Consider the following 13,442-nt stretch of genomic DNA (forward strand, 5'->3'; position numbering starts at 1 on the left):
TACCCCAAGTGGTCACATAGTATAAGCTGCCAACACCATTTAACTATGCTGCCAGATTCTTCATCAGTCAAGCCTTTAAGTTTGCCTTGCAAGCCCCAAGGGACCATAAGGTAGCAGCTACTTTTTCAAGGCTACTAAACTCCAGAAGATACCCTGCCATAGACAACAGTGAGAATTGCCTCTTCTAAAGCACACAAAGACAATTATCAGTAAACGATCAGCATGGTCTTTTTTAGTAGCCACGACAAGTAGCTGCTACTAATAGCTCCATTCGTCTTCACCCAGAGTGTGTTGGAGCCTGGCCTGCACTTAAAGCAGATTGAGGAATATGGTTTAAAGGACATATAGACACGTTTTGATAAAGAATACAATTCTGGAAAGAACTGAGAAATGTCAGAGTAGTGCAGAGTGCAAAAATTTGAATTTTGCCTGTTTCAGTTACCCAGAGTGCTTTCTTTGTAAAATAATGGGCACTGCTGTCTCAGTCTGTATTTGTTCACTTTCATTGAACTTTTATTTATTTATTTTTACTATTTTGCTTTTGATTGATACCCCCCTTGTGTATTTTTGGAGAGGGGAGGGTAATCCTAATAGTCACTTTTATGCCTAATTCTCCTTCCATTTGTGTGGAAGGTTTATATTTGCTTAATGTTTGACAACCAACTGAGCTCTACTAACCAAAACTGTCGATGACAACTCAGAGAAAGGCAAAAAAAACTTCAGTGTTTTTCATACACTGGTAAACTAATGTAAATGCCCCTGAACCTGCAATTTGCAGGTGCAGTTTTTTATATTTATAATGCAGTGGTCCTTCCAAGTATTTTAGTCATAGCAACTTGTACCACTTGGCACCAATTAGGAAACTAGCTGTGGTGAACTGGGCACAATTTGCAATGACAATTAAAGCAGTGGGGACTGTGGAACTTTTGGCATGCTCATTATTAATTCCATCAACATACTATTCACTGGGCTATATAGAAATAAATCAATAAATTTGAACTGGCTACATTAATTGCATCCATGGGAACAACCAGCAAATAGAAACCATCTGTAGTGTGGTGGTTTTCCAGTGACTATGTGTGCTATACAACTGCAAGGGCTACATGATGGTGAATTTGCGTACCCCACAAGTAGCAATTGCAGTTTCGATGATAAAGATCTCAACATATATTTGTTTTAAAAGTAATTATAAATGTGTACTGTATGGGGAGCATTATAGTTGTAGATACATTTTTTTTTCAATTTTATTTTGTTATGATTCCATGTAACAAAAGCAGTTCATTATTCATAAAAAGTAAGGGATTACAGTTCTAAGGGAAAACCATAATCTCTTATATTAGGGGTTTTTAAATACTAAAACTGTTTTGAATTCCATGCATTTGCATTTTTCCATTTGAGTGTATTTCACCTGAAATATCAAAGCTCATTTGCAGTTTTTATATGTTTAAGGTTCTGAAATAGTAACGCTTCATATTTATACTGAATCCCAAAGCATTTTTACCCAAAGCTAGATAGCCACAATAAGATACATTTTGTTCTATTTTGGCAACTGCCAGCTTGTTTAATCTTGAAAAATCATTGACCTAAAAAAAAGGAACAAAATCTATTTTGTTCTATCCTGTAGACTGGATTATGCTCCTAATACAGAAGTTCTATTTTATTTCTCAGATGAGGTCCAGCTTTAACATTTTGGTCCTGATACTATCATGATGATCCGATTTCACGGAAGAATATAGTGGAAGGCGAGGAGGGCCAAGTGGGATCCCAGATATCTGTGACATGATGTCTTTAAATTCAGGTAAACCCCACCCTGTTAAAATGAATGAATAAGAGATGAAGAAACAAGTACATTTCATATTGACTTTAACATTATCATGGTAGAGTCTATCATTTACAAGACTAAAGCTATAATTTTAAAATGAGAAAATATTGAGAAAAACACAGATGAGTCCTGGAATAATGCAATGTTTGGCAATGTGACACTGGCATATATCAATGAAAATGATTCATTTACTGTGACTTCCAGGCACTTTGACTTTGCCAAACATCCTTTTTTGCCTCTGTTCCTGAAAAAATATGCTAAATGTATGTATTAAAAGCTGAAATATTGCTGATCAATAAACCATTCCAAAGAGACAAGGGAAATTCATTATGGCAACATTTAGACAATTTAAATGCAGAGTTACATTAAGACTGTATTGACCACAAATATAAGCACACATCAACCCAAAAAATGCAACAATGTTCTCTTGGATGCCTTTAACAATTTAATTTAGAGACCAAATATTAATTATAACTACATGAAATGCTAGATAATTGTGCATGCTGACACAACAAATTAGTGAGATGGATAGTAACAAGCATTGCTGAGTTTATACTGTATTGCACAATTTGTTATGGATTTAAAAACCAGTCATTAAAACTACATCTGCAATGCAGGAATCTTGTGCCTATGTGTATGAGCCCTAATAATGGAAATCTAAGACATAACAGCATATGCAAAGCACCAGGGTCAGTACATTACACAAAGTGAGAAACTATATAGCAATGCACTTCACAAGATGGTTGGTGTGAGGTACACTATACATACCCATGTCAAACACAAAGAGGAGGAATTCCTGAAGAGAGCACTACAAAACAAAAGAACACTGCTGATCTCATTTGCAAAATCAGTCATATGGATTATAGCATTACAAGAGGTATAGGGTAAAATGATTTGGTTTTGAATGCTACTCAGACTGCTTAATCGGGGCACATACAAACCTCTTGCAAATAGAGCAGCCAGTCTCCTTCTGGATGGGCAGTTTCCTTAAAGTGATACTGACAGCCACTTAAATTTTTTTTTTACACCTGCTGTTGTGTTTTAATTTGTATCAGCTTTAAATTCCTTATAAACTAAATCTGCAAAGTGTTTTCACTTCATAATTATGGTAGCACGAATTACAGACCCACGGAGCAGCCATGTTTGTTCTCCTCTTCCGGGTTTTAATTTAAATGCCTCCCAAGTTAATAAATATGCCCAATCACAAACCTGCCACGCCCCTTCTGCTTTCAGCCGGTGTGTGACAAGCTCAGCTCCGTTGTCTATGTGTAATGGGGTGGGGGGGGGGGGGGGGGGAAGAGCACCCATCAGGTCTACTTCCTGCTGCCTCATGTGTCTTGGGAGTCTGAGGCGGCCAAGTTGTTGCCGCCCCCTCACTCCCCCCATACATAGCTTTTTTGTGAGGAGGGGGCGCATCATTAGTGCAGAGAGCAATAGCGCTGTCTGCACTAGAAGAGCCGAAATACCAGTTTAAAAAGCGGAATTTTTGCTCTATGTTACCAGGAGCAGCTTTTTGCCACCCCCTGGTAACTTGTCTTGCGCTGCCGCCTGAGGGGAGTGTCTAAACTCGCCTCATGGCAGCAACATCCCTGATAGGGAACTAAAAATATCTTTTGTGTGAATGCAGGGCTGTAATAGGCTGTTCCCCTTCTACTGTCCTCCCGGACAGGTACTACAGTGGATCTATATGCTTAAAGGAACAGTAACACCAAAAAATGAAAGAGCTTTAAAGTAATAAAAATATAATGCACTGTTGCCCTGCACTGGTAAAACTGGTGTGTTTGCTACAGTAACACTACTATAATTGATATAATAAGCTGCTGTGCAGCCACGGGGGCAGCCATTCAAGCTGGAAAAAAGGAGAAAAGGCACAGGTTACATAGCAGATAACAGATAAGTTCTGTAGAATACAATAGTGTTTTATCTGTTATCTGCTATGTGCCTGTGCCTTTTCTCCTTTGAATGGCTGCCTCCATGGCTACATAGCAGCTTATTTATATAAATTATAGTAGACTTTCTGAAGTAAACACACAACTTTTGCCAGTGCAGGGCAGCAGCACATTATATTTTAGTTACTTTTATACACTTTCATTTTTTGGTGTTACTGTTCCTTTAAAGTTAATGATCATTTTTGGCCCACTGTGAAAGCTGACACATATATTATTCATTATGGCCTACAGGATTAGTGGGGGTCCTCACTTATGTTATATGTCTCCTTTAATAAAACTAAGGGCTTATGCTCATTCTGGTGTACTGTCTGAAAACAACTGAACTGAAAAAATGTTTTTGGAAGGTGAACAACCTCTTTTAATTGTGCTGACCCTACTGCTCAAACCACAGGTTAAACTTTTCAGATTTTTATGTAGAAGTGCAGTCCCATGCAGTCAGACAAGAACTACATACATGTACCAAGCAGGGTCAAATTTCATCCGTTTTTTATTTTTTGTTATTCAGCATACATAGGTCAAATAGGAGTGAGTGTCTAATAAACCTGCAGTTCAATCTGCAATGTCAGTATTAACCTGATATAAGAATTTATATGTAACTTTTCAATTAACATTGGTCAACAAAAAAATGTTCATACATTTGCAATGGCTCTGAACAAACCTTATACTAAAAATGGCATATTGTCCTACTTGAACAGGAGAAACTAGACATTACCTGAATTTTGCGTGCTTCCTGCAAATTGCCACCCTCAAATGCTGCCATCATGTCACCATTTTTTTTGCCAAGATAATTATATGTGCTGTATAGGGAGAAAAAAAAAATAGAGATTGCTTACAGGTCTTCAGGTTATTAAATATATTAGAAAATTGCTCACTGAAGCTGCCTTGAGATCAGGCCTCTTACCTGCCAACAGCACCATGTGCACCAAAAGCCAATGCTCCTAGTAGTTGCTAGTAAAAGAAAGAAGAGGGAACTTTCAGGTACCATAAACACATCATAAACATAACAGATTTAACCTTTTAGTACAACTTTGTACACAATGTAGTACCTATGATTTATACACAGGCAGAGAATGTTGGGAATGGCTAATTAAAAAAAATATATTCCAGAACACATGGTAGGATAAATAATTATTATATATATATATAATCTCAAACTCAACAGTAGAAAGCACTCAACAGTAGAAGGCACAGCTACAGCATCAATCAGGTCAGTGATTTATTTCAGCATACCATCTACGCGTTTCGATCACCACAGGATCGTCATCAGGATGACGTGGTGATCGAAACACGTAGATGGTATGCTGAAATAAATCACTGACCTGATTGATGCTGTAGCTGTGAGTGCTTTCTACTGTTGAGTTTGATGCATTATTTTTGTCAGCACCCAGCCTTTGCCCCGATATTGGTGAGTGCCGATTCTTTACAAGACATATATATATATATATATATAAGGCCTCCAAACATATGGTAGTATAAATACAGTGTCAATTCTATGTGTAATAACCCAAGAAACACCTAGCGGGATAAATGCAGTTCCATATATAATACCACCATTATGTTTGCTGTAGGACATTCATTAAAATTGGTTTTGAGGAGGCTTAGCCCTCACCTCCAAACTTTTATTAAAATTTGCCCATGGACCTGCCAGTTAAAAAGGCTATTTTGTAAAGCTGATGGTGGATTGTCCCAGTTAATGTTCTTACATTAGGAACGCAAAACTTATATTGTTAAATATAGAAATAAACAGAACAATAGAAATAAATTAAGACTTAGGATATTACTCCAGTACTTCAGTAATGTGTTAGTTCATTGCATTTAATTAGAACTTTTTGTGACATTCTAAAGCCTAATGGGATGACATTAATCAATGGCACCATTAGATTAAGGTCCTGAATTTCAGAAACAAACAAAAAGAAATAGATGTGTTTGGGCAATGCCAGATTAACCTAAATTTGCCAATTAGTTAAACAATCTATAAAACTCCCTACTGCATTTTGTGAAAATCTGTTCATTTGCTGGACCAAAAAAACAAAAATTAAAAATTACCTCATCCACACCATAAAGACAATCAAACTCTTTATACTGACTGACACAGAGACCGAAGTCCATAAGGTTAACATCAGTAAATTTCACTCCACGAAATGATGGGATATTTTCTTTTGCCTTCCTAAGAAGTTCACATATCTGGTCTGTAAGGGACCAAAAAATTATCATTAAACCTATTGGCACAGAATTACTGTAAAGATTAATGCAAAATGAAATTCACCAGAGAGCACATAAAATATTTAAAAGTATAATAAGCAATTTCAATACATGTTGGGGGACTTGGCCAATGTGAATGTTAAATTGAATTTGCTGTGGGACCCAGTAACATGTTGTTATGCCACTGGAAAGTTGCTGCACTACATATTGTTGCTGAATTAGCCAGAGTGAATTAACAGATTATAATAAGTGATTATTTAAAACAAGTTACAGTACAATAAAGATGGGGTATAAAATTTATGTTACAAAATGAACCTTTTGTATTTGGTGCAGTGTGGGAATAGACCACTAGATGGCAATGCTTGATAGCATGCATTATTGTGCATGCACTTGGCCACACAGTGGACCTGGAGCTTTTGCTGGTTGGGATGAAGTATTAAAATGTTTATATGCTATCTTTGTCTGTAAATGCACCTAAGGAATTCTAATTAAGCCAAAAGTACAGCATCTTCTGCAATAAACAGAATATTTATATTTTAAATGTTTTTTGTGCTCTCCAGCTAAACTCCTTTTTGCTTTAGACTGAACAGGATTGTTTTTTTTTTGGTATACAATTTTAAGGGACTATTTGTTCTTATATTGTAAAGCTTTTCTAATGCATGACACAATCCTGAACACTGGATACGTACATGTTGTTCCAGTTAACCTGGGAATGTGGTAGTAATAAAATGGTAAACTGGGGGCAGCAAAGGCAACTTCCTTCATGTACAGAACCAATGCATCTGTAGGAGAGAGTCAGACAGAAAACATTATTACACTTAAAATCTATCTGGAAAAATAACTAAGAATGAGATGTTTTCACTTGAAACAACTGGTGCCGAAACAAATCATAGAAATCGAGGATCACAGATACATGAGCCTGCCCCAGTGAGAAGCAAGTTATCTGTACAGTATAAAGGCAGAAAAATGGAAATCCTACAAGCAATTCCCCAAACATTTCTGCAGATGCCCATGGTTTGCTTAATACAGACACTTGTCAACAGGGGAAACTCGGAATGCTCTTCATTGATTACCTAAACTGGAAGGTTTGAGGAATGAAGGGCAAACAATACTGATTGCATCAGCTCCACAGGAAGCAGCGTGGGCAGCCTGAAAAAATACAAATAGAGCACACAATTATGTACTATTAAAAGAAGCATTTAGGAGATGAAGGGGGTTATGTAATAAAAGGAACTAAGCTTGCCCAGGAGCAGTAACTCATAGCAACCAAACTGTAGCTAGCATTTACAAGTTAATTGTTTAAAAGCAAATATCTTATTGGTTTCTGCTTCTGAGCAAATTTAGTGCCTTTTATTACATTTGGGGGTTAGAATTGATTGCAATTACATTACTTATAATCTAATTTACATAAATACATAAACTCTTCCCAAAAGTTATGGGCCTATCACAAAAAGATTTTAAAACAAATGGTACAGGACCAATGTTCCCTCTAATTCCTTTTTGGCTATGTGGGCAAAAAATGTTTTTGTGTGCGCATTTTTAAAAACGTTGCACTCAGGTCAGAATTACTACAAAATGTTATGTTTTCTTTGTGTGCACCACAATTTAGTGTGTGCGCTCATGAGCAAACAGCTTAGAGGGAACATTGTATATGACTATCTTTGGGAGATCTGGAAAAATGCAGAGTTGATTAAGTGGAGAGTGAATAATGTATACGGAAGATGGAGCTGCAAATATCTGGGAATAGTCTTACGTAATGGGTGGGTCCTACACTGAAAGAATCTAAAAGCAGCCAGTTCTCTTGTAGCCCTGTTATTGTGCTGGGCTCTGCTACAATGTTTCAGGTGTAAAAATCATAAGTGGAGAAAATATGATCAGCCAGAAAGATACTGCATTTAATAGGAATTTACAATCAACTGTAAGATTTGTAAGTTGTTTAGATTTGCAGTTTCTTTCATTATGCAGAAAATGTATTTGCATGGAGACAGCCTTTAATATAATAATGAAAACCAGGCTTAATTAAATTATATATTTCAAATTATAGTTTGTGCCATATGTGCTGTTATGGGGTACAATGAAAGGCACTCACTAGATCTTTAGAGTCACTCAAGCTGAGACATCCCACGTGTATAATCACATTGTCCATTCTAAGAGAGAAGAGTCATGTTATGAATATTTTTTTATAATAGCTATTTCAACTATGCTATTTTTCATGTAAAAAAAACCTAAAACGAAAATAAGTAATCGACTTGTATGAGAACAAAAAGTGGAGTTTGGCTTTTGGATTTGTAATTATTTGAGCTACTAATTTTTTTATGTGTTTTACAGTACTGTGGAAGGGAAAGCATCTGGAATGTATGGAACATTTCTTATTTTAGAACATTAATACAGCTGGAATTATGAATAGCATTAGTGATACAGCTATTAATCTTTACTTTAATTGGAAACACATTAGAAAACTTGAAAAACCCAAGAAGTGCTGATTTTTTTTTTTTTAAAACCTACTCCTTACACCTTCTCCCAGGCTCTTTTTTTACCTTCCAGAGGTGAACTTGAGTACCTTAATTACTCGTTACTGTTATAAGCACTGACTACTCACTTGCCTCTTGCCTGCTTCACCCACTCTTCCGCCAGACACTTCCTCTCCTGGACACTTAAGGACATTCCTTCTCCTGTTGTGCCATTCACTAAACAAAGTAAAAGAAAAGTCAGGCTTTAAATAGTTACAGAAGTTACACACTTATTGGCTACCAGTTTTTGTTAAGAATCAATCTCCAGTAATATCATGGTTGATATTTGTTTATGGAACACTGATGGCAGCTCAGCATTTGCTATTGCACTTTCAGTAATAAAGAACCCATAAAGATTCTTAAATGTGAAGTGTTAAATTTCCCAGGTGCTAGACCATTCCGAATAACGGAAAAGTTTTTTCTTTTCATGCTAAAGTTAAGTGGGATATGTATTAAAATTCAAGATCAGAATTTTGCTGTAATTTGGCAAAATGGGAGCAATATATAAAGATTTTTCTTGCAATTCAGGGCAAACAATGCAATTATTTGCTGCACAATCGTAAAAAATAGAACTCCCTTAAAAACAGTCAAGATGTCATAGGAAACATAGATAAATTGTGGACGGAGCACAGGAACATCCTAGGCAACTAACTCCGTGATGGTTTTAATCGTTTGAATAAAAGTGATATTTTATGGAAGGATGTTCCTGTGCTCCGTCCACAATTTATCTATGTTTCACTGAGTTTTGCATGGATCAGGGGCGTGTTTGAGACGTTGCAGCACGGAGTACCTAGTTGCAGTTCAACCCATCTGGTGAGTGCTCCCCCTTTTTTAGCTATTTCAAGATGTCATAGGAATCAGTTTATAGTTATTCACCTTCCAAACACCTTTTCAGTTGTTTTATGATGCACCAGAATAAAAACTTCAATTGGTTTCTATTTTTTAATTTTGACTGTTTGTTTTTCTAAGAAAGTTTAAAATGATTGCGGTTTTCAATCTAAATGTAATAAATAATCCACTTAGTTTATCAATCAGACTTACCAAATATATTTCTCACATGCTGTTTCTGAACCAGATAGTCTACATATTGCTTAATGACTGGCAGGTTGATGTCACTGAAGAGGAACAAAGAATTAAAACCATAAACAGCTGAGAGGTAAAATGTAAATGAAAAGGAAATAACAGAAATGTATGCGAGTAAATGTTTTATTATGATATATGTTAACCCAAGCAAAGAGATTATGTTCCAGAAGGCAAAGAGCCCCTAATCATTATGAATTACCTGTTTGATGTCATTGGGGTAAAAGTGGCAGCTATTAGGCCTTTTAACCTCTTCCCAGCAAACTCCATGACCCTGCAAAACAAAGAAATATTTATTTCCATGATCCTTAATAATTACCATCTTGTTCTATAAATAAAACTTTTACTAAACTGAAAGGAGACAAAGCTGATACAGTTCAATTAAAATATCCAAAGTCAATGCAAGTGCAAAAAAATGTATTTATAAAAATGTTATACTGGAAATGTTAAAAAAAAAAAAAAAAAAAAGTGTGCAAGTGCAAAAAAATGTATTTATAAAAATGTTAACTGGAAACCCATGGTATATCATTTATAATTCTGAAATAAGAATAACTAATTACCACTGTGAAAAATGTGTCTGTAAATATGGCCCACCATGGGCAAGACACATGAATCACTGCCACCTGAGATGCTCACCTTTGAACACTATGAAGGAAACTTGCCTAGAATTTGGGTTAATACCATACTGTGGCAATCTAAATGCACAGGATGGGTTTATGAATTTTTAACTGAACTGATCTTTAATCCATTTAACCATTTTACTTTTATTCACTGTATGACTGCTCACATCAAATACCATGGAAGACCCTGAAACAACATTTGGCTTTAAGGTTTAAGTGTCAGCTAGAATAAAATTGGTCTATTTCCCAGAAGTAGCAAAATCAACCCCAGTGAAATAGATTGCTAAGCATTTCCTTGGACTGGTGCTCCTGTTAGAAGAAAACCTTACTTACAGGAGCACCAGCCTGGGAAAAAACTTCAAGCAATCTATTTCACTGGGACGTGCCTAATATTTTTCAAGAAATATCCTCTTCTGCAGGAGATAAAGTGCCCGACTATACATTCTCCTTCACTTTGAATTGCTTTATGAAAAACACATTACATACGGCGATCCCAGTTAATTGCCTAAAAATGTGGAAGGAGGTATTTTTTAGTAATTACCCAGAACTAAACCACTGACATACAGGGCTCTTCATTACCCTGCTGGAATTCTCCTGACCCCTAAGTGATGAAGTGCCAACAATACTTTCTCCTTCATATTTAAAATGCCACATGTAAAACATATGTAGAAATGCTGTGTAACCATTTCACTTTCTAAAACTAATATATGGTTACATTTTATTAGAGTCACTCACCTATTCTTTAGTTATATGTACGCAAGAAATTTGTCAGTTGCTGTAGAGGGAATGTCAGTGAGCCCTAACAGTCAGTCCCAGGAGCTGCATAGCAAATAACAGATAAGCTATTAGGAATACAATGGTTAAAACATGCAAATATAAGTCATAAACTAAACATTTTATACAATATAGTACTATTGCTGCCAAGAGATATTATATTTGAGACACTGAACAGATATAATCTATGAATTTTTAAAACAAGCCACAGTGAGATTTCTAGGGCCATAGTTTTAGGATACATCAGTATCCTGTTCTCTACTGCACTTACCCTTACAGATTTGTGCAGGATGTGAACATGCTGTCACAGCAATTTTATAACACAGCAGTGCAAATTGAGGCAGGTCATGCTATTCAAACCCTTCAGACTTCAAACTTCCCTGATGCTACACGTTTTCAACATTAGGGGAAATAAGTCACGTGCAGTTAGCTATTGCTCAAATTATATATATTTATATATATATTTTTTTTTTAAATGGGTGGAAACATTCTTGGTTTCAAAAAATGCCTAACTCAACTAAACTTATAACTAGAATGAGAAAGAAAAGGCACAAGCATCCATCATTCTGCTATTAGCTCAGGTACTTATAAAAATTGATACTGCTTCAGTGACAGCATAGGTACATAACACAGTTGAGGTACATAGCACCTCAACCTGCTCTAAGTGTACTTGTTTCCCCAGTACATATTTTGTTTTCCCTTTCGTGTACCTCCTCCACTGTTATGCACTGCCATCTCTCAACTGCCCTGCTCCTTCTCCTCAGCTGGCATCACACACACACACATACTCAGTGAACAGAAGGTGTTTATGTACTGATCAGAATTACCTGTCCACGGGGCCATCACTGAGAAGGAAGGTTAATGTAGAAAACTTGTTGCTACATTGACTTTAAGAAGTTAAGCCTTTGCAGTAGTATTTAGGGGTTTATTAAAGGGGTTGTTCACCTTTATATTAACTTCTAGTATGTAGAGAGTGCTATTTTGAGACAATTAGCAATTGGTCTTCATTTTGTATTTGCAGTTTTTGAATTATTTAGTTTTTTTTGTTCAGCAGCTCTCCAGTTTGGGATTTTAGGAGCTAGCTGGTTGCTAGGGTCTAATTTAATTGAGCAACCAGGCAGTGGTTTGAAAGATAGAGTGAAATATTAATAGAGAAGGACTTAAATAGAAAGATAATTAATAACAATTAACAATAACATTAAGAAAAGTGGCCTCACAGAGTAATAGTTTTTGGCTTCCGGGGTCAATGACCCCCATTTAAAAGCTGCAGAGTTAGAAGGCAAATAGTTCAAAAACTATAAAAAGAAAAATGAAGACCAACTGAAAAGTTGCTTAGAATTGGCCATTCTATAACATTACTAAAAGGTGAAACATCTCTTTAAAAAAAATGTAGTTAAGAAACAAATGTTGTGGAAAAACAGGGGGATAAATGAAGCAAGCATTTAATTACATCCGTAACATATTACTGCTTATATAAAAGCAGTAACTATTTTATACTGAATTCTCAGGTCTAAAAGTTTATAGGCAAGAAATTGCACAGTATATATGAACTACAACTCCCAGTCTTTGGCGACCAGATCACAAGAAAATTCAGCGACACATCTAGAAAATCCAGCCAAACAGGACTAAACAGACTGCAGTTTAAATTAGAATGCAATCAGTGCAGGCATGCAACATGTATTTTTTTAGATGTGTTCCTCCATTTTCAAGAGATCTGATCATCCTACCTTTTAATGCTTATTTAGTAAACACTCAGATATTACTATTATATCCTTTAAGCAGACACTACACTGCATATTTATAATCTCTACTTAAAAACAGAACTTACAGTTATCTTGTTTACATGCTGAGTAAAACATAAGGAATGGGTTATTCTGCACAGAGAGAAATAGTTTACGGACAGTGTACTGGTGGAGTAGAAGAACAGACTGTAATAGAATATATCCCTAGAGGCCAACTGAGCATGAATGTATCCCTGTTAGACAAAGGGTGTCCCTTCTTGTGCTTGCCAATCAATATCTATATCATTATCTAGATAGTACTCACAGTGTTTGCCAGTACTTCACAGTGTTGCTTGCCTGTAGCTATTCCACAGCCCCTGTACCTGCTGTTTATACTCCAGCTCCTGCTTCCTCTAGTCAGCCGGTAACACTTCATTCGCCAAATCACATGACTATCTCTCACTGCACTCTGGGAGGGACCAAAATGAAGTACACCTCTTCTGCATAGCGTCTGAAGGCTTTTGTATATAAGAGGTGGAATATCCTCTGCCCTGGACTTTTAGCCTCAAGCAGGGCAAAAACATGTGTCCAGGTTCCCACAATAGTGTTTATAGTCACGACTGCTGATTCTGTATTTCTCTCCTGATAACATCAAAGCTGTCTGTGGCAGCAGCTGAAGCCCTGAACTGTTATTTAGAGAATGGCTCTGCCTCAGTGCGGGGGAGAAGTCATCTGCATGCCTCTGTGTGTGCCTGTATTATTGT

General features: G+C 36.4%; 1 protein-coding gene across 1 annotated transcript; it reads right to left on the bottom strand.

Moving 5' to 3' along the window:
• Positions 1 to 1,535: 1,535 nt before the first annotated feature.
• On the bottom strand, positions 1,536 to 13,107 carry npl (N-acetylneuraminate pyruvate lyase (dihydrodipicolinate synthase)). The gene is given in 13 exon segments (NM_001011207.1): positions 1,536 to 1,810; positions 2,591 to 2,630; positions 4,484 to 4,568; positions 4,673 to 4,719; positions 5,818 to 5,960; positions 6,663 to 6,755; positions 7,047 to 7,122; positions 8,063 to 8,120; positions 8,573 to 8,660; positions 9,525 to 9,598; positions 9,766 to 9,837; positions 10,919 to 11,002; positions 13,004 to 13,107. Coding segments are annotated over 11 exon segments (918 nt in total). The 5' UTR covers positions 9,834 to 9,837; positions 10,919 to 11,002; positions 13,004 to 13,107; the 3' UTR covers positions 1,536 to 1,664.
• Positions 13,108 to 13,442: the final 335 nt, after the last annotated feature.

The sequence above is a fragment of the Xenopus tropicalis genome, chromosome 4 (assembly GCF_000004195.4).
Source record: "Xenopus tropicalis strain Nigerian chromosome 4, UCB_Xtro_10.0, whole genome shotgun sequence".
In the NCBI taxonomy this organism is placed as follows: domain Eukaryota; kingdom Metazoa; phylum Chordata; class Amphibia; order Anura; family Pipidae; genus Xenopus; species Xenopus tropicalis.